General features: G+C 40.6%; 3 protein-coding genes and 1 long non-coding RNA gene across 21 annotated transcripts in view; 3 read left to right on the top strand and 1 right to left on the bottom strand.

Annotated features, from left to right (window-relative positions):
• The window catches only part of LOC135107003 (pro-resilin-like), a 5971-nt gene extending 2483 nt beyond the window's left edge, over positions 1-3488 (top strand). Inside the window, exon 3 of the mRNA XM_064016527.1 lies at positions 240-3488. Coding sequence (XP_063872597.1) covers positions 240-479 — 240 coding nt within the window. The 3' untranslated portion in view covers positions 480-3488. The remainder of the gene's footprint in view (positions 1-239) is intronic.
• A 7585-nt stretch (positions 3489-11073) lies between these two features.
• On the top strand, positions 11074-15252 carry LOC135106701 (uncharacterized). Of its 2 annotated transcripts, none has more exons than XM_064015962.1 (6): positions 11074-11548; positions 12178-12323; positions 13299-13495; positions 13843-14135; positions 14724-14887; positions 15039-15252. In XM_064015962.1, exons 2-6 carry the CDS (start codon positions 12263-12265, stop codon positions 15152-15154), a joined length of 831 nt encoding a protein of 276 aa, XP_063872032.1. In that variant the 5' UTR covers positions 11074-11548; positions 12178-12262; the 3' UTR covers positions 15155-15252. The 2 variants fall into 2 exon arrangements, with proteins under 2 accessions (XP_063872032.1, XP_063872030.1); XM_064015960.1 differs by having other exon boundaries at positions 12175-12323.
• A 580-nt stretch (positions 15253-15832) lies between these two features.
• LOC135107002 (uncharacterized) overlaps positions 15833-27500 on the top strand; it is a 184482-nt gene continuing 172814 nt past the window's right edge. Inside the window, exons 1-2 of the long non-coding RNA XR_010271542.1 lie at positions 15833-15884; positions 18757-18835. This is a non-coding gene — a long non-coding RNA (uncharacterized LOC135107002). The remainder of the gene's footprint in view (positions 15885-18756; positions 18836-27500) is intronic.
• Positions 23411-27500, bottom strand: part of LOC135107000 (paired box protein Pax-5-like) — a 169956-nt gene continuing 165866 nt past the window's right edge. For 13 of the 17 annotated variants that reach the window (XM_064016509.1, XM_064016508.1, XM_064016517.1 and 10 more), the window contains 3 exons: positions 27472-27500; positions 26577-26684; positions 23411-25866 (listed from right to left, as the gene is read on the bottom strand). The exon at positions 27472-27500 is cut by the window's right edge and continues 361 nt beyond it. In XM_064016509.1, the coding sequence (XP_063872579.1) occupies positions 25664-25866; positions 26577-26684; positions 27472-27500 (340 nt within the window). In that variant the 3' untranslated portion in view covers positions 23411-25663. Of the gene's footprint in view, positions 25867-26566; positions 26685-27471 lie in introns of all 17 variants that reach the window. The other 4 variants (XM_064016522.1, XM_064016521.1, XM_064016523.1 and 1 more) reach the window with 1 other exon arrangement.

Genomic DNA, 27500 nt, shown 5'->3' with positions numbered 1-27500 from the left:
GACATTGGTAGATAAACTCTGTATGATTCCATGTAGAATTAACATGTTAAGACATTATGGTATTCTCTGAGAACACAACATCCTCAAAGGTTAATTAACACAACAACCATATATGGCAACAGAGACTCTCCATTTCAGGGCTGGTTTTTGTTGTGTTTGTTAGAGCATGCTTATTCGTTCATAATTCATAGTTAACTTGGTAATTTAATGCTATGTGTTATGGTTTTTCCGGAGAACAGATGCCGTATGAATTTCGGTACGGCGTCCAAGACAAGTACAATGGCAATGACTACGGGCATGAGGAGCAGAGCAACGGCGACTCGGTGACGGGCCGGTACTACGTTCTGCTGCCAGATGGTCGCCGGCAGATCGTCTCGTACACGGCGGACCACCAGAGAGGCTACATTGCTACCATTACTTATGAAAACACGGGTGTTCATTCTGGCACACACGGGGATGGAGGCAACATGTACGGATAACTCACAGTGTATTTACAGTACAAACGAAGAGACTTGATTTTTTTTTTTTTTTTTTGGTGTATAGAACGTTTTGTTTTCCCGTCAAGAATAGTGAATTAGGTGCGCTGCGGGCGGCGTATTGCAGGGGAGACTGTAGTTACTGCCTCCTGTTGAAGTATGAAAGTGTAATTACAACGACTGAATATACGTATGTTACAGCTGTGTCTTGGTAATGAAAGAGTAAATCGTGTAAGTAGTTTGGGAGTCGTATTGTATCAGTAGTTGCGGCACAGGTATCAAATTTCAACATTCATCACAAGTTTAAAAAATCTGTGCATTTATCGTGACTCCACCAGCCATTCTGACTGGTGGAGGATGCATACTTGCTGTATGTAGTGCTTTCTGGTTAAGCATGAGCTGACAGACTCAACATTAACAATATTATAATTGCATTAGAAAAACACCAGTCAATATCTTACAAAGTTCTGAGCATGAATGATGGCTTGGTTGATATTGTGACTTCAGCGGAGCAGACTTATTACCAGAAAATTACTGCTTTGTTTTCTAGTGTGTAAAAACTTCTTAGTGTAGAGAACAATATTTCAGGAATTAAACTACTTAGTGATCCACCATTAGGTGATAACAACACAAATCACTTTTTTCAGTAAATTCTGACATCTGTACGTCATTGACGTAAGAATGAACAGTAAGAATTTGTAGTAGACAGACTGAATCTTGTAAGTATTAGAAAAATTACTTTGTCAAGAAACATCTGTAGTCGTTGGTAGTAATTCCTTTTAGCAAACCTGTAACCGAGCTGGAGCGTGAGTGGCGATGTGCTAATCTAGTCCTTTAGTTGAGGCAGACTTGTCTCGTTAGCTTTGAAAATATGGGTTTCACATTTTTATACGTAATATAACGGCCCTCGAGCTCATGGGACTTTGCTCACTCATTCGACACTCCTCGAGACGCCCGCAGTTTCGGAATCTTGATCCACCGCTCCACTTACATCGGGGCTTCAGACTCAAGCCTCGGGCACCAAACCCAAGCCCACCTCCTGCCTTACGGCTGACACCTCGGGCGTCTACTACTACACAGAAGAGGACCTACTTCCCTCTTCCGGGAGCTTGGGTTCTGCGTAATCCTTCACACGAGCATACCAGAACACTCACAACATTCATGCACACACATTCACGTTTCTACTCATTACACCAGTGCTACCCTCACGTCGCCACGCCACGCGTTACACCTGCACACACCCTCATTATACAAGTGCTACACTCACGCCACACTAAACACACACACACACACACACACACGCATAGACAACTGCTGAGCCCGTGCCATCACTACAAGTATTTCATATTGTGTATTGTTAATTTCTTGTCCAGCTTGATTTTTTTATTGGTCCTATTATATATATATATATATATATATATATATATATATATATATATATATATATATATATATATATATATATATATATATATATATATATATATATATATATATATTAATCTCATTGTTGGGTCTCCTAGTGTTTTAACTTCAACCTTTTTGTGTGTCCGAGTCTGCCATCCTCTAGATTTACTGCCACACGGCTCGTGACAGTAACGGTTGTTGAAACTTTGTCTTGTTCATTTTATGCAAAAATACTTTGTTGCAATAAACAAAAAAAAAAAAAAAAAGTGCGGTGGATTGTACGATGGCTTATTACTTAAGATATAAACAGTTTGAGAAAATAGTGCCATATGGCTTGACAATAAATATTTTGAAATATATAGCATATGGCTTGACAATAAACATTTTGAAATATATAGATAACTCCAATGTACAGTAAGTCATTTATCACTTTCACTCTTTTTCGAGTTGAGTGAGCTGCCAGGGAGGAGTGTTGCCACCAGACTTGCATAATGTTTGATTTTCTGCTTCCAAGTAGTCACACTTTTGGCACCCTTGTTCATGCCCTCTCTCTTCATATCAGAATACCCAGCCTCTTTCTTTAGAACTAGGAGCAGCTTGGTCTGCTGTTCCTTCCTCGAACTCTCGTAACAGTGACTTAGCTCATTACACCAGATCACTAGCAACACACAAGGCAGATGCAATGTTACCAAATGTCTCTTCTGAGGTGATACGTATATATATTTACATTTTATTGCAGCGAAGGTAATTTCTTTGCTACAGGAACGTTCTATATTTATGTTGGTGATGATGATTGGTAGTAATAATAATGAATAGATAATTAATTAACAATGACCAAAATAAACGAAAGCAGCGAAATAAATGCATCTTCCACAGGTGACCCTGAAAAAAAAAAAAAAAAAGACCGATATAAAAGTTGTAAATGGCCAGGATGATGTGGTATTTCCCTTGGCACTTACCGCTGAATACCACACACGCACACACACACACACATAAACGGGAAGACATGACTGGCGAGAAACAGAATGCGATACAGTCAGAGGAAGCATATCACTGGCAAGCTGGAAGAGGAGGGGGCAGAGAAGGAGGAGGAAGCGCAGTGAACTTTGCATGTGTGATTTTACTTATTCCCTTATATTAATCAAGTAAAGTGCATTAAAGGCTCAATAATAAATCCCAGGCATTGGGTTTAAATTTCAACAGTATCACATAAGAGACGTTGGTGCACTTTACACTTTACAGTATGTGATGTAGCGTGCAGTTGGTGAATAATGTTATATTTTTCTCTGAGCAGCGACTGAGGAGCGGATGCCTGGCGAAGTCATGGGTGTCAAATTAACTTTACTTTTCGCTTATTGTGGAATTATTATCACTTTCGCATCACATAACCGTGAACACCAATTGAAGAACACCAACAAAAGATGTCTGTGGTAACTCAAACATAACAGCCTTGAACTATTTGAGAGAAAACGTAACACATGGCGAAGGGAAAATTGCAAGGGAAACTTTACTATACATGGCGGTGGGAGACGCAATACACATATCCGATACTGCAAATCGGCTCCTGGTTTCGTAGTCAATTTTATTCATTTACTTAATGGGGTATAGTAGGGTTGTTCATGAAACTATCCCTTTCCACCAGGAACCGACTTTCCTGAGTGTGGAATATGTGTGTTTTGTCTGAGGCACCCAGTGTGGGATTACCTGCCTGTATAAATAGATAGAAGAGACTTGATTATTTTACTTTATTTATTTATTTATTTATCATTATTATTTATTATTTTTTTCTGGTCAGCAGAGCAAATATTGACCAAAAAGATGGAATGACAAAATCGAATCCGCAAAGGCCCAAAGGGAACTGGACATAGTATACGACATGATGCTTTACAAAGAAACACTTACACGATAAACGATAAGTGTTCATCACAGTCCTCTGGTCTCATTCTGCTGTGTAAAGTCACCTTTTCTACTGAACGTAAGGCAGCTCTTATGCATTATTTTTACATACATCCTCTCTCTCTCTCTCTCTCTCTCTCTCTCTCTCTCTCTCTCTCTCTCTCTCTCTCTCTCTCTCTCCGAATCCCGGCCCGCTGGTACTATCGTCGCCGCCGCCGCACCCGACACCTCCACTCTGGACACTACCGGTTTTCAAAGAGTGCAACACACACACACACACACACACACACACACACACACACACACACACACACACACACATGATAGCTCGCGTTAGCATATATGTATAAAAAAATGATAAATATATAAATTATAATAAATATATAACCGGATAGAATTTTCTAATAGTAATAAACAAATCAATGACAAGAAAATAGAATGAAAGACTTTTACAACAATGGTTAAATACGCGGAGTGTGTGTGTGTGTGTGTGTGTGTGTGTGTGTGTGTGTGTGTGTGTGTGTGTTAGTATGGTACCGTTTGGATAGATGATAGTAACTGAGGACAAAGGAAATGTTATGAAAATGAACAAAAGAGAGGTTTTCATGCCAAAAGGAGATAAGGACAAGAGAGTGTAGGTGAAGGGGGTGTAGGTGTTCGGGGCAGTAATTGCTTGACCTAAGCTCGTAACGCAAGCACACATCCATGCTGGACATCGCCAACTTTGCTCCCAGACCAACAGCACTGAATAAAAAGAGTTACCACACTCCTGACACAACCTGCAGTTTTGCTCTCTCTCTCTCTCTCTCTCTCTCTCTCTCTCTCTCTCTCTCTCTCTCTCTCTCTCTCTCTCTCTCTCTCTCAAAGACCCAGACACCACAGCTCTGCTCCGCCTCCAGATTATGACGTCAAAAAAAAACAAAAAAAAAAAAACACCTTTTTTCCCTCGTGCAGGTTGTCTGTCGGCAGGAATTAGGCATTTGAGGGTCAAACAACATCCCAATGAGCGTTTGTGTGTTCCCACGGCATGTAGCAATTTAGGTAATGGGTCATAAGGAGTAGCATATTACCTTACATAACTCAGTAGAATGATGGGACAGGCAACTAGTAAGTAAACTCGCTTTCATTACTACATTAAAAAAGAAAAAACTTCGAATATACTATTACAGAAAAGTCGAGTGCATTCGAACTACTACTACTACTACTACTACTACTACTACTACTACTACTACTACTACTACTACTTTTACTACTGCTGCTGATAAATCAACAAATGTAAAAAAAGAAAGTATTATTGGATACACGTTTATGTCGTAGGAAAAAAAAAAATTTCATGTCTGATATATTTTTCCCTTAACGGATACTGAATATACTTCTTTTGTAGTCTTGCAGAAATGCACAAGTTAGACGGAAGAGGGAGTCTCTGTGGTGGGGAGAGAGGGGTGGGGGCGGTAAAGCTAGTTTGTGAACCCTGAGTGGAATGAAAAACATAGTTTCTGCACTAAGAATTGAGTAAAAGCTAGTTCTAACTGTGAACCCAGGAAGCATCTCGCTCTCTACTCACACATCGCAGCATTTTCATAATCATCATTCATCATAATTAGGGAGCTGCATGTCACAAAAGCTCGCAATGCAAACCTAACATCGCAGTGGGTTGTTGTTATAAATCTGTCTGAGTCTACCAGTGGGAAGGAAAATCGATGGTTAGTCACTAGTGGAGTGTGTGGCGTGGAGCAACAAGACCTTGAACGTGTCGGGTGGCACATCTTATAATCGGGCCTCTTTTTGCATTACGTGTCATTGTCACATTTATCAAGTTGTATCTTATGAGTTCTTTTCGTTCAATATGCCAGATTATTGCAATCTTATGTATGTACATTTTTATGAATACTCATTGCGATTTTCTTCTTGTATGAGAAACAAATTTGTCTGTCGGTACGGTTGTTAATGAAAGAAAACGAAGCGTTGTGAAAATCTTGAGCCACTAGCAACACATCGTACCCAAAATGTACTCAGTTTGTACTCTGGCAGTCCAGTCTTTGTTTTAAGATAGCTTCTTTCGTTGGCCTTTCCTGTCTTTAGTCAAACTTACCAGTGTTTTACAACTGTGTTCCTGTAAGCAAGGCTAAAATTACCTCTACATTTTGTGCAGCGCAGTTTCACACATCCAGCTTTGCACCTCGCAGCATCCTGGAGCAAGCACGACCAGAGTTGCCAGGTGGTCCGTCTAGACTCTTTGTGAGAGCCGAAATATTTTTTTTTCTTTTCTTTTTCCCCAGTCGCTAGCGGCACGGGCGCACGCGGAGTAGCTCTTGGAATGAATGTTGCCAAATTGTTTTGCCTTTAATAAAGCAATAGCTTAAAAACATTATGTTTGGATTGGGTCTGCTTGCAGAACTAATACAGCCACGACCAATGCCTGTGGATGACGTGGTCATCACACTCTCCTTCCTTCTTGAATCCCGCCAACAGACCTTGATGCAGGTCATGTAGCTCTCAACCAATAGGGGAGCATGCATTTGGCGGGAAGGCGTAGCATTGGTTGGTTCTTTGCAAGCAGGAATGTTGCATGGTGAAGGACCGCCCATCCCAGGCAGTCCTTCACGGGCGTGCTTGGCTTCTTCTCCCCCCCTTCCCCAACGATCACCTTTGCAAATCTGCGAGGAAGAAATTTGCGACCAGGGAAGGCTCATGTCAGTGACGACCGTCACTGTAATGGGAATCTTTTCATGGTGTTTATTTCAAATACTTCCCTTTCTTTGTCTTGTTCCTTGTTAGTGTTGAAACATTGTGCTGCGTCTGGAAGCATGCTGTCAAAATCCTATACAGATGACACAAACGTAAATGAAGGAAGAAGATAGCGGGATGGATATCGACGATTTTAGTAACAAGTCTCAGTAATAGGTTAGATATTAGACTTCGTGAAAGCTGTTGCATTCGTATTATTATGCGCTGGAGACGTTATCAAGTAACACATAACTGACCTGCAGGACATACTACTGCATACAGGATAAAAGTAACATCACGAGAGGGACAAACCGTTCACGCTACCTCACTTCATTGATCTATTAGACATGGCAATGCGTTTGGTCACCTCAGGCACGGGGCGTTTTGCAAAGTGACTAGCAGCGCCGCATAAGTTCGCGTGTTACGTCCTTGTTGATCCTGCTGTTGCTAACCCCCTCGCAACCCACCCCCATACCCCCTCCCCTCACTGTTCGTTCCTCCTTCCATCTCTCCCACACCTCCCCAACATTAGCTCCGCCCCCCTCTCCCTCCGTCTCTCTCTCTCTCTCTCTCTCTCTCTCTCTCTCTCTCTCTCTCTCTCTCTCTGCGAAAGGTGACGAATTTCATTTAAAATATTACCTTCTCCCTCTCGCTTGCAGTTTCTCTCTCAAAGTCCAGGAAGTGCATCCTTCTTTGTATGCGTGCTGCTTATCCTAACAGATAAATACCCTCGCCTTCCATGATGTTCACGTGAACTGATGCTGAGAGATTTACATTTTTCCCTCTCGTTTGGTAATTAACTATTATTGCATTGCATCATAAGAACAAGAGTTGAGGAATATGAGTTGGCATTAATTGACCTAATGATTTAGTCATACTCCATAAGACTCCATACCTGTTATAATGAAAGAATTTCATGATGTACTATAGGAAAAAAGTTGTAAATAAGAGAAAGCAGTACGAAACTTAAAACATGCTTTGTTCAGTAGTAATGTTAGTATGGCAAAATAACAATTTCTACATATTCTAAATGATCTCAGACGCCATCAAAGGGAGATTATCCACTCCTAGGAGACATATATGAGTCGTCAATGCATGACAGCAGCGTTGTGAAACTTGGTAGTTACATCTGGATGTCCTTCCAGATCGATGTTCAGACTGAGGGCATGGGTGAAGAGAATGGAAACCGTGGATGTTTCTTGTAGTATAATGCCAACTACCACCACCCTGAGGTGCATGGACCGCGACGGATTAGCAGATTCCTTCCCTTGGTGGGTAAGTGACGTCACTATCACTGTCTTGTCACAAAATCTGTAGACGTGACGCCTCATTCATGAATGCGAATTGTGTCAGGCTTGCCTGTAACTTCATGCAGGTGGAATGATTTGACTGAGCATGAGGTAATGACCTTGATATACATTGGCAGATAAGATGAAATCTGCACGAGTTCCAGGAATATAGTTAAGGAAGTTAGCAAGCATTAGGTGACCAATACAGTTGTTATTACTCTAACGTTTTGGCTGTTGTCTATGAGGAAGTCTCTCTGAATAAGGCAATAGTTGAATAGTTAGTAATAAAGCGTTTCTGCTTCATTCCCTGTCTTCCCTCACCACCACATTCTACTCACTTATTACACACACACACACACACACACACACACACACACACACACACACACACACTTTAAAACATAGCATACTAGAACACACAGTACAATAATTCAGAATCATAGTAAGAAGAGTGAGGCAATCAGTACAGCAGCGAAAACGTATAATGTACCGTAATTACCTGTCCTAAAAACTAGAGTATTAAAAAATGTAATTCTTTTAGTCTTTTAAGTTACTTTCATGACTTGGTAGTTACTAGAGAACACTCACACACACACACACACGCACACACTATGATAATTGTGATCTCTTTTCAGTGAGTTAAAATGTAACAGCAGGAACTGAAATACGAGTACACTGCTTGATTATTCCTTTTGTTGTTAATAATGTCATTCGAAATTTTATTAAAAATTTGCATCATATAGTTTTACTAAGTTTGGGGGAAGTCACAATAGTTAAAAGATTAACGTGATTTTTATTGTATGGATAGTACTGTGTAGGTTCAATTATTATAATCCTATGCGCTTCCTGTCTTAATGAAGGATATTCATAGTTTCATTTTATACTACATATTGCAGAAATAATGCAAGCATTTTGACAAAATAGATATCTTGAATAACTGGCGCTATTAAATGCATCAATTATTGAAGAGTTAACAAAGGGCAGTGCCACAGTGAATGTTTAGCTTGGATTCAAAAGTAAATGTAAGACTAAACTGTGTTGAGAGTTGTGTGTGTGTGTGTGTGTATATATATATATATATATATATATATATATATATATATATATATATATATATATATATATATATATATATATATATATATATATATATATATATATATATATATATATATATATATATATATATATATTATCATATCATGAATCATCTAGTAATAAGGAATTACACTTTATTAGAATAAGTGTTTTTACAATAAATTTACCTCTCGATAAATTTTGTATAAACTGCATTTTGTCAACTGAAAATATCATCCTGATGGTTGTCACGTGGTTTGAATAAATTACTATTTATGGGAAAATTGTGTTATATGTTTATCCATGAAAGTTCAAATAAAAAGGGAAAGAGCCTTTCTTAGCCAGTCACGTAGACTCAAACTGGTACTTACAGATTTTTTACCGCCTTAAACAATACATACCCTAACGCCGCACACTCGCATAATCCTCAGTCCACGGCCTATACGGGGCTCCAGCGGATGGTGACGCAATTCGATGAAATTATAAAGTATTTCCTTTTTATGTTTACAGGAAAACACTCATATTCTTAGTTCATCTCACTCGAACCTTCCCTGTAAAGTTTATTAAGGTTTAAGTTGAAGCAGCACTTTATAAAACAAGTAAGTCACTGTGGACATCGTTTTCTATTATGGTCAAAGCGGTTCGGTGCAAGAGGATGTGGTGACCAGTTGGGACGGGAACTTGCCTAACGTGTGTATAAGTGGTGGAATGCCATTCATTTAATTAGTCCAAATTACATGGCCAGGTGTGGGTAATAAACTACCAGAAGCTATCATATCATCATCTGTTAATAGTACCCAAAAATTATATTCGCCAGCATTAGGCTTACTGAGGGGATGAACCACATTTCTAAAAAAGACAATTTAAACTTTTAAGAACCCAGGCTTTTATCAGATTGCGCTGCAGTGTGAATTTGACGATGTGTTAGGAGAGAGAGAATGAAAGTTTTCTCTTACAATAACGTGATGTATTCTTTCCGAGATCTCTTTGTTCGTGCTACCCCTGTTGTTGCTAATTGACCTCGTTGGTGGGAAGCTCCTCCGTTTGTAAAGTTATGATGAGTTTTTTTCTTGCAGCTCAACTAAGACGCCACATGTCTGCTAGAATTTCACCGACAATTACGACACTCGCTATCACCTTAAACAGCAGGAAGTCTTGCCGAGGGGAACTGTTTAGGCTTGCTTTTCTGGGAACGAGCACACACACATACACACACACACACACACACACACTATAATAAAATAGTTTTGTCTTGAAATCAAGGTAATGGTGTTTTCTGAATATTTACTCATTACATTTGTTATTATCAAATCTGTCACCCACCAAACACTTGCTTTGTCCACTTTCTATCAACTTCACAATCTTAAGTTCCATGGCATGCGTAAGGTTCTTCCTCTTAATAATCTCCCCTGTTACTACTGTGTCGGGATGGAAGGCATGGGTAATTTTTGAGGATTAGGAAGTGTAGTAGCGGTGGTCATTATTCCCTCTACTTTACCCCCCATCCCCCACTCACCCCCTCTAAAAAAAAAAAGCTACGTGATACCGCTAAAACATGAAAGTTAGACGAGCGATGGCTTGGGAGCTTATATATATATATATATATATATATATATATATATATATATATATATATATATATATATATATATATATATATATATATATATATATATATATATATATGGTATCCCATAAGTTTCCATACATACGGTATCACGAACACAATTATAAATCCACATATGTTTGAACGTTTTCTTCAGCAGTGGAGGACACGCATTGAAATGTGTTTTCTGCACAAAGGCAGTCATGTAGAGCATATTATATAAATAAATTTTTTTCTACAATTCTATTTATTTCTTATAATTTTTCCCATGTATGGAAACTTATGAACTTATGGGGCACCCTGTGCGTGTGTGTGTGTATATATATATATATATATATATATATATATATATATATATATATATATATATATATATATATATATATATATATATATATATATATATATACTCTACACAAAGTATACTTGATTCTGTTACCTTGTAGTGATATACTATATTACACTATGGCACTACAGCACTGACAAACAACAAACAACGAACAACAACACAACAGGAGGTAAACACAACACGGCAGTAAGTATTTTGAGTTGGATCATTAACTCTCACTGAGAGGTGAGTGCTCTGTTTGTGACGCACTCATTTTTGAGACTTTCTCCCCGCCAGCAGCGACAGATGGTCAGTGACGGAAATGCACGGAACACCTAAGTCTGGTCCTTCTCCTCAATCCCCACTGCCCGAAGGTGAAGGGTCCGTGTTACCTCTAGCAAGTGTTGTGGTGCCACGGTGGTCGTTGCCTAACGCAGCACAAGACCATCTCAATAAGCGTCTGACTGTATGCTTTCTGCTCACTTCCTTTTTCTTGAATGAATACTTGATACATGTTTCCCTGTTTCCCTTCAGCCAGATGAGCGGTGGATGAGTAGAAGGGGGGATGAGGAGAAAGTTGATGTCAGCCGCCGCCTGTTACTCGTTGCGGAGCTGTCAGTAGTAACAGTGTGCACTCTTCAGTTCCTCCTCAACACCACGTCCCTCTCTTGACTCTGGCTCGGCTTCGTTTCCTTTCCTCACCTCGAGGCAAATCCTACATAATATAAACACAGGACACAAGGTTAGTGTGACTATTAGTCCGGCCATACTTTTAAAAACCAAGGTCTAATTACTCAGGAATTCCATTGTCATTATTGTGACACAGTGTATAGGTTTCAGGGGTGTATTAGGCTTAGTGCATTGCTAATGTATTCATTACAAATGAGGAAGTGGACGAAACTGTGCTGCATACACGTGGCTCCTACAACAGTGGAAGAAATCTGTTACAAGTCACTTTTCTCAAACATCTACATGCACTTCTAACTAACAGATGCATGTCTCGCAGACGTATGAATGTATGAGAACACTCTATAACAGTTCATTTATTAATTAATTTGTCTACTTATCTGTGCAGAACTCTTGCTATTTTTTTTTTATTATAATTGTTGTCCAAAAACATTGTAAAAAAAAAAGTTCAGTTTAAAGCTGATTACATTGACGGCACATCAATCATACAAATTTTCGCGACACTGTAAAGGGATGAGAGTGGCACACATGTTTGCAAATCGCATAGATGTAAGTTACGATGTTACGTGCGTGTCTGCCTAAACAAACAACCATGAAACTGTGTGCGTCTCGGCAAATTTTTCTCTTCATGTGATGTCAGCTTCTCAGTCTCTAATTTACTGACCTACTTGTTTTGGCCAGAAGTGTTTAATTGACGTGTGATCCAAACAACCCGCGCATCCACCACGATCCCGTAGAGCTGAGTGAGTCGGGTTCCTCCGTGAAGGCAATGATGGGCTACGCGGGGCTGTTGCTTTTGGCCTGCTGCTGCGCCATCACCGGAGTCACAGGTGCGTACGAGGAACATTAATTTGTTGAAAACAGTCGATTAGAATTAGACCCTTTAACTGCTAGACAATTTTGTCCCATAATTATTTATAAATTTATAGAGCCTTATTTTTGTACTGGTCTCTTAAATAGTAGTTCTCTAGCCTTGAAGAAATAAAATTAACTTAGTATTCTTTCGTTTCTCTCTCTTTTTCTGTCCTTGCAAACATTTTTTCACACTGTTTTGATGTCAACGGGTGACCGTAGCAGTAAAAGTGTTATGTTTTTTTTGTTTTCTTTTTTCGCATTTGTCGATCACAGATGTTATTAGGAAAGTATTTATTAATGCTGTGGTAAAGGAAAACTGTCATAACCTCTTGATACGTTCTTTTCCCCAAATGTTTTCAACTAAGTTAATTTTCAAATGGAGTTCAGTGTGAATTATTTTAATTTTGCTGAAAGTTAGTGGAACGTCAAGTTTCTCTCTTTACAACGGTTTTCTAATCTTCCAAAAAAGTCTGACAGATAAGTTGTAATATATATGATTCAAAAGGAATAACTATTGTGCTTTTGCTCATTAAGTTATCTATATGATGATATAGAAATACCGCGTCGATATGTTCGAATATTCAATAGTCACCCTTCACACACATTTTCTGTCAATGAAATTTTCATGATTTTGAGGGGCAACTGATGTATCTTTACTTGAGATGAACGGCATGAACAGACCTGGAACCATATTCTATAAACACTTTCGACGCTGCATCTCCACTACATTCAGAAGGCTAAAATTAAAGTTACACTGATTTTCAACTGATTTTTTTTAAGGTTCTAGTGGAAGATTAACAAGTTTTCTACATTATTAACTGGGTAAACACTCTTGAGAACCCGATTAATTATTTTTGTGGCCTTTGAAAACAGTAATGTGAGAGCAAAGCGTTTCATAATACGAGCACTGGGTATTGCTATCTGTGTGTGACCAGCACATTCTCACCCAGCTGAAGAATTCGCCCCTAAGTCACCCTCCGAACACAAAATCAACTTTGGATGGCCTAAGTTCTTTAATCCGGAGATGGGGATGATGCGGGAGAAGAGCGCCAAGAAGGGAACGGCTGACAAGGAGTATGAAGGCAATGAGCTTGACACGAGCCACGAGGATGATGAATACGAGTCTCTAATTGATTACACGCTGAAGGTAAGGATGGTAGTTGATAAGATAAAGGTTAAGTCATATATTTGGCAAACGGAAACTCCCTCTCTTTCAGTATGCCTTGAAATTGATAGTCTCTCTCTCTCTCTCTCTCTCTCTAATCACACTATGCTCACAAATCACTGCTCTACTAACACCTACATTCCAGGGCGCAGAGGTTTATTATCAATATAAATAACATATATCTTTTAGCCCTCGTAAACAATTTAATTCTTATCTTTGCAATATCTCCTCGCATCTAGCTGACATTCAGTTTGAGTCTTATATCACTGTTTGCCTTCACTAATCTAAATATACGTTTTAAATTTCTTCATCCTTCCTATGATTTGCAGGGCGGTCTCCGAGGAACACTGCTGCTCCTAAATTCCACTTCGGTTGAGGATATGGGAAACATCACCAGCAGCGAGATGGGGGACCTAAAGAAGGCGGCAGAGAAAGCAATGGAAGATGATGAAGAAGAGGCCGATGCGGAGGGTAAAATGGGGGGAGAGGTGACGGAGGAAGGTGTGAGACTTCGCCTTCCACTCGTCACGAAGAAACACCCCGCCGAGCTTGGTAAATACGGAGCCAAAATCACTTTCTACACCGGAGAGGAGCCGACCAAGTTCATCTACTATGGTAACTGGTAAGTGTCGTTAAGAAACACTTCCTTCATGGTTGACTTGCGGTGATACTCTCATTGAAAATATTGTTAGAAAGTCTAGTATTTATGCTATTGCGGGATTTGTGTATATTTGTCTGTTATGTAACATTAACAATTGATTATAAGTGAATGCTAGTCTAAGAACATATAAAAAAGTTTGGCATATCACACGGTCAAACACGAGTACATAAGCCAAGCACACTTACTACCAAGCTAAATGAGGCCCCTGACAGTCTCACTACAGCATATCTAGGGGCGGCCGCCCAGCACCAGCTCACCTTCAACCATTGCTCGGCTGCCTCCGTCGCTGTGGTAATCTTCCAAATGGTGGATCTTTATAACCTCATTTTCCCTCACACAGCTTCTTCCGTAGGCCGCGTTATTACGTGATACAGGGAGGGAGCTTAACTTTGAGCCGGGCGTACACTTAGGCCTGAGTGGTTCAAGGGGATGAGGTCACGTGCTCGGTACTTGAGGACGAGACTTGATTTTTTTGCTTTCTTGCGTGGTGATCTGTGCGCGTGCTCATGTTTATGTGTGTGTGTGTCTGCATGCGTGTGTTCCCGACAGGTGTGGACGGGGAGGAAGGAGCGCTCCCGTGGATGATCTGGATCGGTGCTGTCTGGAGCACGCCAGGTGTTACGGCCGCACTGTTCGCCAGTGTCCCGATGTGTGGAAGAAGCCGTACAATCAGATGTACGCCTGGACAGTGCTGAAGGAGGAGGTGATGTGCGGTAGGTGAACGACAAAGTACTTGTACTTACTCCACCAGTACTAGCAGAATGTGCTTTGATATACAATAGAAACAGCGTCCTGTTATTTCGTAGAATGTTTGTTAACCTCAACGCATGTACCTTTCTTATAATACTTCTGGGTTGCACACAGTGAGGTCGGAAGCTTACTGCGTGAACCACGTGTGTAACTGTGACCGTCAGGCCGCCGTCTGCTTCCAGGAGCATCTCTCCCGCAGCGCCACTCACCTGGGGACCAAGACAGCTTAATGTCAAGAGTGTTCCTGACAGTCTCAAGTCATGGCAGTAACCACATTAGGTCTTGAAATTGTTGCGCATGTATTGTGTTTTTACTTATATTCTAAAAATGCTCAACATAACGTCATTATGTGTGTGTATATATATATATATATATATATATATATATATATATATATATATATATATATATATATATATATATATATATATATATATATATATATATATATATATATAACAATTTATTTTGCACTTGTTAGTAGTACTGTGCATGTTTATGTTGACATAAATGTATGTACATAGTCATGTGTTATCAAAACTCACAGCCTTCTAGTGTGCCTGTTAGACTCGTGCTTGCTCAACAACTAAAAATCCACATCTCATGTTTTGTTCTAGTGTCGAGCAGGATGCGTATCTCCTGAAACTAGGTAATTCCAAATATTGTAGAGAATGAAGGTACACTTAGAAAATTCGGAAGGAGAGAAAATTAGAAAATTTGCTGGAACATTCTTGTTTATCAGTCGTCATTTTCCTTACTCTTATATATTCTGATTAATAAAAAAGCACCTTGATAGAGATAAAGTGATTATTTGTTTCTTTAAATGTTAAAATTCTTTAACAAGCGAGTGACGGTTAGCTTGTTGGCTTATGGAAGACTGCGCATGCTTACCTAATGCAAAAGAAGGGTGAGGGACTTCAGGCTTGTGGCGGCGGCTGGCAGCAGAGCAGCATTGTGAAGGTACGTACTATGTAGGATTTCTAAAAACACGAGTGATTGACGAGTGAATAACGAAATCCAGAATTTTGTGGTCGTATTTGAAGCAAAGATATTTATAAACACAAGGTAGGACTAGTGTTATTGGTCATAAGTGCCAGCGCCAGCTAATTTGTTTACATCTGACTCTGCCTCGTCGATGGTTTTCGTTAAGCTTCTACAAGTACAAAGTTATTCTTAATACGTATTAGTGAAGTTCGTGAATATATTTTACTTTACATTTTGTAGGAAATCAAGAAACTTGTTTATTTCTTGTAAAACTGCGTTATAGTGTAATTACAGTAGTTATTGCTGTGACCTTTGTTCTAGCCAAGGTTGTCATGGCAGACGTGACGTACGCGGTATGCTTCATTCGTGATCCAGTAAGAGATCTTTATATCGTGGCCTCGTACATTACGGATCAAGATTAAAGTTTAGTGCTATGGTTTGTAAGAGAAGGCCGAAGCGTCACCAGCATGGGGAGCAGCGGTGAGGATGGCAGGGCAGACAGTGGCTCGCCCTCCTCTTGACAACAACTGTTCTCGTTACACCGTAGTGTAATGATACATCCTTTGATAAGCTATTAAGTTAAATATATGTTGATCTTAGCCTTTATTTTTCGTATATATCTGCATTACTCGCATTATACAACAAACATATTGCACAAGCGTCTACAGCAGGTTGTTCCAGATTTCATTAGTGTAGAGATCTAATTCTTTGAAGTCTACCTTGTGACCAAAATATACTGGGCATCGACAATCGTGAATAGCATTGTCTTGTGTATTTTTAACTAAAGAATCTGAACAATATGGCATCCCGTCCAACAATGGTTGTCAACCACTACCATTATTAGTAACAGTTTACAACGGGAGTTATTTCTTGTGGCTCAGAGATTATTGCTATTGAGTAACCTTTTTACAGGCATATTCATTCTGGTATTTTAAGAACGGTAGTAAATAAAATGAAGTAATAATTGTAGCTGTGAGCGTCTGCTGTGAAGTGTTACGTGACATGATAGAGATTTCTCCATCCGATCCGTTTTCTTTTCATGGAGGACTATGATACGAGTTCCACTCCTTGATTTCCTTCATAATTTTATAATTGTATTATTCACATGCACGGATACGTAGGGAAATGCTTGTTAGTGGAAATAATGAATAGAGACAGTTCAAGATTGGACACTGGATAGAGGGACGCGTTAAGGTGGCACTGAAAGATAGGCAAGGAGACCTCTTGAAGGGATTCGTGACGAGGAAAATACTTTACTGGCAGAAGGGAGTGGATAGGGATTTAGTTCTCCTGACTTGTGGATGTCCGATTACGTTGGTTTATGAGAAGGTGAATGCAGGATATATGACGGTGAGAGTAAGTGATTTAAGATGATGTCGGGTGGAAAAAAAAATAAAGACCACGTGGAAATATACTTTATTTATTTATTTATTTATTTGTTTATTTATTTATTTTTTTGTGCTATTGGAAAGATAGGATAATTTATTTGGGACATGTGGAAGAGGATATAGGAATTATTGGTAGGTGGTAGTTCATGAATTCACATGCAAAGATCTGTCGTGGAAGAAATGAGTTTAAGGTGTTCGTAAGATTGATAATGAGTGCATAGTTTACATTAGCATGCTTATCATTAAAAATGTTAATATATAGAATCTGCCCGATTGTATTTCCACATTTCGATCTTTGTACATCACATTACCTTATGCAATCAGCGACATAAAGCTATTTTGAAGATTTATGACCCATTTATTAAATCAACTTCGGCAATGAAGTTTGGTTAAATACAGGATAAGGAATAAAACAGGCAAGCAGACAATGATGTAAAGCTCACTGTCATACCAGGTGTGTCAGTCAGATAATAAAGTTCAATTATGTTTTTTTTTTTTTTTTTGTTATTTCGTGGGACGCAGGAGAGAGTGCACGGCCCTTGCAAGACACTTGGACTTGTGTGTGTGAGGTAATGAGATCAGGCGACGTGGAATAAGCAGAGGAGTCTCGCTATGAGCTCATTTCCGCCGCTCCTGTTCTGTGATCGTAATTCCGTCTCGTTTAAAAATTGCTCACATGCATGCTCTTCTTCCCTTCCCCCCACAGACATACAAGCACCACCACCTTCACTCTCATAGCAACAACTACTCTGCGAATTATTAAGCAGTATGTCCGCGATGAAGAGCAGCTCACTAGATTAAACCCATCTTAAGGACATTATTCCAAATTCAGTGATAGACAGACATACAGATAGATCGACACTTGTATAATGTGGTAATGTTTTACCTTTTTCTCGTTTAATTAAAGAAGAACCATTGTATATTTGTAAAATATTCTTTTGAGTTCTTAGGAGTGGTGCGTAGAAAATAACCATATTTAACTTTGAAAAAAAAAAAAAATAAATAAACAAGACTAAAAAACTTACTTTAAATTTTTTTTTTTTTTATTAAAGTATATTATTTTTACATCAATATTCTTCTACTTTTCATAATTAAATCATCAATAATCTTAGAGGAAAACTTTTAATCCCAAAAATGTTTAAATTTTTTTGTACAGGTCCGGACCTTAGTTAAAAAGTGAAAAGAATTTAGTTAAAAAATTTTCATATATATATATATATATATATATATATATATATATATATATATATATATATATATATATATATATATATATATATATATATATATATATATATATATATATATATATATATATATATAAGGGCGCTGCAGGACCTTACTTTTCAAGGAACTGTAACGAAACCTGATGGAGCTTCTTATTCTTTAAATTAAGAACACTTGCAACCTGGCCGTGGCGATATTTATGTGACTTGCTTTTTTTTTTTATCATTCTTTAGTGCCCAATTGATGAAGAGTGAAGACGGTGGTGGTCATCCTTCTCTCCAGATGTGTGTCCATTCTCCAACAGAACAGGACGTAAGTGTTGCCATGTATACGAGTACTTTCTAGTTATTCTTCTTGTTTTGCATTATTCTCTAGAAAAGTTTGTGGTAATCTTTTTTTTTTTTTTCGTTTTCTGTTTGTTTATTTGTATATTTTGTTTATTTGTTTTTTTGTTTATTTGTTTGTTTGCTTATTTGTATCTTTGTTTATTTGTTCCTGTTTCTAAACGATTCCGTATGGTACAATTTATTAAGAAATATCTATATTTTGTTCTCTGTATGGCGGTGTGCATGAGAGTTGTAGTACGGATGAATTAATGAAACAGGAAAGAAGGAAAGTACAAGAGACGTCAACGAATTATATTTCAACTGTTTAAAGCAAATATACTTAGTTTAACTCCTTAAAAACAGATTGTAAAGGCCAGGAGAATGAATGGTAGTAAGTACAGAAGCACAAAACGTCATACGTCCATCAGATAATAGATGGATAATGACAGAATGACAACTAAGGGATGTCAAAAGAAGGCAGGAGAGGCAGGGAATAAAATATAGAAGCATGCTTTACTGGCTTGGAATAAACAGGCAGCCAACAGAGATCAATGAAAAGTTTATGTTTGGTTATTTGTCGCAGATAGATGATGATGGCGATAATGATGATAGGAATAGAAGTATAAGGTGAAGTGCAAGAATAGGTGTCAGTTAAGGCCGTGGCAAAAGGATAGAAATGCCTGAAATCTATAAAATAGATAAAATAATGTAGTATTCAAAACAAAGGGAGAGTGTTTACGTACAACAGGAATAGTAATTAATACGATATGCTCAGAGTATCAGAAATATTGTAGTGGGTGATGATAAATAGTATAAGCAGCGTGCGAATGTATGTACAATAGTTTACGTTGAAGGAGGGTTGGCGGGTTGGTTATAAAGCACCATACCAAGCAGGCTTGTGAGGGGGAACAATGCTGGTCTTGAAACGCTTTGAATTCTCATGATGACTATTTTCAAAGGGTGTTATCATCATTGGGTGTTATCATCATGGGTGTTATCGTCATTGACGGTGTAAGGTCCTTCTTCAGCTACAACTAAAACCATGAAAATGGCATTGAAAACGTCATTAACTTGCACTACAAGCAGATGATGCGCCGAGAGGTTTGAGAACACGGTCTTATGATGTTCTCCAGTAGCAGTATTAGAATAAGTTTTTCATTTTCAAAATCCATGAATATATAGATAAGTAGATAAATTATTGACTACAAATAAATTAGTACATTTTCAAGTCATGCTAAAATGAAATAATAATTGCACATGGTGCAATAAAATGGATTATAGACAAAATTGATATGTTAAAAAACTCCCAACAGTTAACCAGAGTTTCGTAGTCGGTTACGGCTACTGAAAGGATCCCAGTACCCATCCCCCAAGTGCTCCCAATAAAGAAAAGAAAATCCCCACTTATTTCTGCACATATCATTTATTTTCTTTAAATAAAATTCAGACCTAAAATACAACTTAATTTCATTTCACTGATTTTACATCGATCCCACTTCACTAAGGATTTAAACTGGAAGCTTCGTATCTGAACTCTCCTTAAGTCAGCTGCCCCTAAGTTAAGTGTTCTGTATCGTCTCAAGATTTTCCCCACATCCACCCACCAAGTTGGAAATTTCATACCTCAACTGCTCTGTATCGCCTCTATCAATTCTCCCCTCCAATATACTGGTGCCATACAGAGGCCTCGCTCGCCCATGTATAAGGTACACATCTATACATCGGTCTTGTCCGGGGGCGGCTTCACTCACAAGGCACCTCTAAATTGTCAAAAGTTATTCCTCTCAGCAGTTTACCTTTCCTTTTTAGAATTGCTGACCTCATTTTCTCATATTTTTTTGTAGAGTTGACTTTCTTTTTAAACGTTGAGAGATAAATTTCAAGGTTATTGTTCTTTTGAGTTTACTAATGGCATGGGTAAACTCTTTTTTTGCCTTTTTCTCTCATTTCTCATCCTTACTTTGCCAGTCTTACTACGTTAACTTTCCCATAAGTGTTATTTTACTGATGAGCTGTAGAACAGCTTTCTCTTTGCTAAGGGGAATGGTGTTGTCTGGTCTGGTTGTGATTTTAGTGTATGTGTGAGAGTTAGTTATGTCGTGTGTGTGTGTGTGTGTGTGTGTGTGTGTGTGTGTGTGTGGGTGTGGGATATTTGTTTGCGTGTCTGTGTCGTTATGCTTCTGTGTGTGTGTGTGTGTGTGTGTGTAGAAAAGATGGTACTTCTGACTCCAGTGTTTCAGCGATAGTGCCACAAGTAACTGTTAACTCCAAGGTGACCAAGAACACAAAGCGAGTCCAGTGTGATAAGCTAAGTGTGCGCTAATTCACTACTTACCTCTTTACACGTTGTTCTTAATTTCGTTGCAGCTTAATACACACTTCTCTTATCAATGTAATTTACTTCTTCCCTTCATGACTTGCAAGGCGCATGATGCAACGAGGTAAGCCTTGATTTACACTCCTAAGTCGTCCGGCGGAAGGAGTTAAAGGTGACAGTGTTAGTGTGATCATTAGTACAGGGACTGCAATGTTGATTTTCAAGGATCTGTGATGTAGGTAGGAGGGCTTTATTGGCTTTAGCAACACTGGGAGGTACGTGTATTTGTGGTGGTTTTGCTGCTCATTTCAGCGTCAGGGGTGGCCGTGTTTATAATCACAATAGTGGTGGTGTGTAGCGCGGTGTGGGTAGTGGTGGTGGTGGTGCAAGGCATGGAGGCAGCAGTAGCGGCAGTGGCAGAGGCGCCGTCGGCACTCCAACACGGCGGTCGGTCCTCCTCGCTTCACCCTTGGCACTCAGTCGATGTCTCCTCCCTGAATGGACGCGTTGCTCTCACCTCGCTCCTCTCCTCAACCTCCTGCCTAGCGATACTTGTCTTACAGACCTTTGCATATCCTCCCAACACCATCTTGCTCCTTTCCAGGCCCTCGTAGTAGTGCCCTTGTCTTTTAAGGAGACCCTGTAGGAGGTAAAGGTGAGGGGAGGGGCGTGTCATGCTGGCTCAGGGTCTCTCTCCCAGGCAGACTTTGGCAATGAGTCTGCCGTTCACATCGATCTTATGGAGGCGCGAGAGAGGGATGTGCCAAGCGACTCTGGCACTTGAGCTGCCGAGGTGAAAGGAGCTCGCCGCTCGAGGGATGATAGTGCCATAGGGACTCAAGAGATATCAAATGGGAGCCTGCTTTAAATTCATACGTTTTATCAAGAAACTTTCTCTCTTAGTTATTTTGCGATTTTCATTTATGTGCTACCTGAATGTGTATTGCAGTGTATTTGCGTTTATTCGTACACTTATGTGTACTTTTACTTTCACTTTCCTCCATTTAGAATAACTATTTTACTGTTCTACTCAACCGTGGAACCTGTATACTGTACCTCCGTCCTCGGGCCAGTTGGCAAGGCGAGTGAAGATACCAACCTTTGAGTGCGTCGCTCAGTTTCCGCCGTACAAGTTAACTGTTCTCATTCAAGACACTGATATCCTAAAACCATCTCTCGCACCCCGTAACTTTTAGCCCAATACAGACTTCATTAAACGAACTTCAGTATCTTTCCGGTGTTGTTAGTTTCTTGGCAGTAAGAAAGGAAGGGGAAAGATTGCCGAAAGAAATGTATTTTTAGGAGAAAACCTCCATGTTAGTCGGGTGTAAATCGTTCAAAACCTACATTCCTTCTGAGAGTGCCGCCTTGAAGACATAAGCCGGAAGCGAGCGCTGCTATTGGCCGGCCAAGTTACCGGTCAACCAATCAGGAAGCGGCCTGTTCGATACCGTGGACAATGATGGTAATAACGGGAGGAGGTGCCAGTGTCGCTTTGTTTGGCCAACTTCTCCTCCGCTTTTTAGCTGTCCATTTCGTCCTCCTCCTCCTCCTCCTCCTCCTCTCGCAGTGTTATGGCTATGAAGTAACTTAGTGAATCTTCACTGGAGAGAGTCAGTTGTCGTGGGGCAGCGTATGTCTCTAGGCGGCGAGCGGAGTCACGCCGGAGGGACACACAGCTTTACTCGGGGTCAGACGCGGGTCTCTGGTGGTAGGGTAACGGTGTTCACTGCTCTGTGCCCGCCGACCTGCCCAGCCTGGCGCACTCCCTGACCCTTCCTCGCTGAATACTGGAAAAAAAAACCCTATTAACTTGATATGCTTTGGTAAACATCTTGTTAGAAGTTTTAAAACAATTGTTGACTCGAAACAAATAATCAGCTTCTACATTTTTCTTAAAGTTTTGCTGTGAACATTTCCAGAGGGTGTTCTTTCGTACCTATTACTTTCTATTTTTTTGCGAAGATTTTCTCTCCTTGAGTCAACTTTTCAGGCGTGTGATGTTTTCAGTTGTTGATCGTAAAACTACGGGGTATTCTTCCTCTTGGGACGTTGTAACTGTGTAGAAGGACGGAGGAATGAGTCTTCGTCGAGAAAAGGATCAGAAGGACGCTTCTCGCTACGTCAGAGGACTCTCTCTCTCTCTCTCTCTCTCTCTCTCTCTCTCTCTCTCTCTCTCTCTCTCCCCCCACTTCGCCTTCCCAGTGATATTGCTAAGTTTCATGTAGGGATAATAAGATTAACTTTTTACTATAAACAGCGTTGGTTTATTTCTAGAGCTACCTACTGCTGCTGCTGCTGCTGCTGCTGCTGCTGCTGCTGCCGCCGCTGCTGCTGCATACATCAATATGTAGGTTCAACGTGTCTGACTAAAACAGCATCAGTTGAAATACAAACAGTCTGCTGTACATACATAGTGCTGGAAGACACTCTCAGTTTGTCATAGTTCCGCTGTTACTCTGACAAGCTGTTACAGAAACTGACAACCAATAGTCAACTTACTGCTGCACAGTACTGTGCTGCGGGCCGCTGGTATACAGCTTGACGTAGAAAACAGTTTATAGATACAAATCATAAGAAATAATGCAGAAGCGACATAAAACGAAAAAAAAAAGTGAGTAACAGTGACTTTACACGCTGATGTGCACAAACCAAAATAAAATATATAGTAATAATAATAATTTACCTATACAAGAACAATGCGATGGAGGCGCAAGAGACGACTACAGACTCCAAGTGTAAAAAAACAAAAGCTTTATACCACACCCAACAGCCTGCGACTCCGAAACAATGATATGCAAAGCTCCGACTGGCCGACTCGAATCCTGCTTCGAACGCCCAGCGGAGAATACTGAGAATGGGGGACCTCGGGAGTGTGTACTTTACTTACTGAGGATGAAGTAAAGTAATAATACAGGGGCTTGTGAGTTGTTGAGGCTCACGGGGATGTTCAAATCATACGTCTTTGAAGAGCAGACCAACAGCTGCCCCGGTTTTCGACCAAGTGGGACTAGTTTATGTAGCCATGTGAAAAATGCTAAGGTACACGTCGATACTCGACGTTATTTTTGTTTGCTTTGTAAGATCATCGTTTTCCGAAATCACGTGTAAGACTAATAATCCTGACGAGCAGGTGAGGACTGACCCGTACGGGATGACTCTTGGCCGCGGGGTCGAAGGGCGGCGTGCGGGGTGCTTTGCGCGCCGTGGGCACTCTGTGGGCTGCTGGACCGTGCGGGGACTTACTCTACGGGTAATACTGTACACTGTAACTGAGGGAACACGGGCGAAATAAATAAAAAAAAAAAAAACTAGCGTACAAAAGGGGAAATCCTTACTGCCTACTCTTTCCTTAATGCTACGACCTACCTAGTTCAGTATTCCGTCAGACATTATAAATAGGTCTTTTATTAGTAATACATAGTTCAGCCTATCATCCTTTTGTTTTTAAAACTGGTCTGTACAAAACGGTCTCCTACAATAAGACCAACATAGAGCAACCTCACTGACAGAGGTCCACCTGACTAAACTTCGCCTTGTACAAACAGGCAGGGAGGCAGGAGCCACACTACGCCTCTTTGGTAAACAGCCTTCAGAGGTAAGAGAGGGGCGGAGCTCAGGCCGACACACACACATGCGCACCCAACAAAAAAATACTCTTCTACTGTATTCTATTGTTCTTAGCCTCTGCTGACAGTGTGAGAGGTATTTGTGTGCTTTATATATAGATTCTATATATATATTTATATATGATATATGGAGAGGTAATCAAATAACCATTTTACAGGCGCCTCTGTTGAAAAATATAACTTAACGTTACAGGGATTTTAAGAGTTTTTGATCTACGTCAAAAACACGAGTCAGTAGATGTAGGTCCTGGACAGCGACAAACCCCAATAAAAATACCGAGACCCGAGAGAGGAAGTAACCGGCGACGGGAGGTGCCACTGTCATCCTATTACAGGAGGAAGGCTTCCCGCGCCCAGAGTGGAAAGGTGTGTGTGTGGGGGGGAGCCAGGTTGTCCCACCCGCTGTCGCCCCTCCCTCAGACGCACACTGGGAGGGCCCGGGGGTGCTATGTACAATCCGAAATGCCTGGGGGGTGATGAGGTTGTCTCCTCGGGGTGCGCCTGACGAGGGGAGGCTCACAGGCAGGAGGGTCCTGACTCAAGCAAGCTCGTGACTTGAAAGTGGTGGTGGTGATAGTTCTTTGGTATCCTAGCTATAGAGATCGGTCCGTGCTGCTGCAACACGCACTCAGCTACACTAGCATTGGTCTCCCTGCCCGGCGGTGGCCGTGACGCTTGTGCGGCTCCTACGTGTTCCTCACACAGTCGTCCTGCGGACCCCGGCTCGGAGCAGGTGTGCAGAACATTCATTGCACAAGAGTTTATTACCAAAATGTGTTCTAATTACAGTCGTCTCGTAGCAGCCCAGAGAGCTACCATCAACTGACACTTGCGGCGGTGGTGGTGTATGGGGGTGTGCACGTTAGCGCTACGTGCAGCGGTCCTGTCTGAGGCACGCTGGGGACCCCAGACTTGACTGTAGCATCCGGAGACGAGCCGCTGTACTGTTGCCGTTATTGTTATTGTTGTTGTTGTTGTTCTGGTTATTGGTGACACTGTTGGGGTTGTTGGTGACGGCACCACCGCTGCCATTGTTACCACCATTGCTGGAGCCGCTGTAGTTACCCATGTCTGGCGGAGGAGAAGGGAGGCGGTCAGGGAAGTCATAATGGGCATGGAAATGAACGTTAAAAGTAAGCATTCGTTTTCATTTCATTATGAGAATTTTACTTCACTGCAAAATTTTAATTGATGTTTACAATGATAATGATAAATAAATTGAAGAAACACAATAAACAGACACTCAGTAAGAAAAAAGACGTAGAGTAGACAGCAAAGCCCAAAATATGTCTAATTAAAAAGAAAGCGATACATAAAAGTAATTAATTCAGAGAAAAAGTTATTAGAAAAAATAGACGGAAACGATAATAATAAAGTAAATTTAGGTTGCTCATTTCTGTACAATGAGTGTTTGAATCACTGGCATAATATTTTCCCGTTCCAGAGACATAATGCCATTGCATCACCCAAGTCATCCACGGGCCAAAGCTCAAAGAATGGGCGATCTTGATTTGTGTTTGATACCTCCTGGATTGAAAACCAGGCCAGAAAATTAGATGTTCAGATAGTAATACCAACAACAGCGTGATTGTGGGCAAGGTGAAGTGAGGAAAAGTTAGGCAAATACGAAAATGGTTAACGTGAAAGAGAGTGAGGCGAGGGAAAGGAAGAATATCGGAGCGCAGCAGGAGAGGAAGGCTGCAGGACGCTCCTCGGAGGCAACCAAAACCGCAACACAGGGAACCAAGGAATAAGGAACATTCATACTCACAGTTACTTACTGAGGAGCCCTCCGGTGCCGTACCCGTAGGCAGGGTACGTGGTCGTGTACTGGGTGTATGGCGACGAGTACGTGTAGTCCGTCATGCTGGCTCCTATGCTGGCCGTACCTGCAACACAGAACCACAGTTCACATTCAAGCCCTCCAGGAACCGTGAGGGGAAACTCAGATGTATCTCTGTTTTGCTAGAATTTGTCAAGGATAGATAAAGTATAATTTTACGTGAACTTCCTCTACGGACCTTCAGGGCACATCTGTCCCGATTCAGGTGCTTTTTAACTACATAATTATCAAGGACGTCCATGACTCACCACTAGTTACGTATTGTCAATTGTAGTGATGGTAAAACTGAATGATTAGTGTTGCTGAATCATGATGAAGGTTATTGATATGGTAAGCGAAGAGAGAATGTTGTGCGTATATTTGTACGAACTGACGTAATGTTTTTTGTACTTGTCCGTGTGTACGTGAATGTGTACGTGATGGGAGGCTCTGTGATGAGTCAGGGGGAGAACAAGTCGAGGGAGTGTCGTGTCTGTCAGCCCTTCATAGTACATCAATCGTTTCATGAGTGTAAGTCTGTCATCTTCATCATTAAGTCTTGCCTTGCATACACAGGAGAACAACGAGAGAAGGCTCAAGTCTGTGGGCGCAAAGGTCTTGGGTCAGCTCCCAGACAGAGGCTTGGAACAGAAGGATGGAGGACGGAGATGGTGATGGGAGTGCCAGTCACATGATCCGTTTCTACTGGACACGGGACTACACTGGCTAAGATCAGACATGGGTTGCGTGCTACAATTGCACATGCCATAAACACAGGCGTGGTATAGACTGAAGCATGCAAGGAGAGGGCGGGGCGGCGGATGCGCGCAAGGCGGCCGTCTTGCACAACTTACCTGAGTAATGAGTGATGGACGGGAGGGAG

The sequence above is a fragment of the Scylla paramamosain genome, chromosome 14 (assembly GCF_035594125.1).
Source record: "Scylla paramamosain isolate STU-SP2022 chromosome 14, ASM3559412v1, whole genome shotgun sequence".
NCBI lineage: Eukaryota > Metazoa > Arthropoda > Malacostraca > Decapoda > Portunidae > Scylla > Scylla paramamosain.
Note: the sequence above shows the minus strand (reverse complement) of the source record. Positions and strands in the feature narration are given on the sequence as shown.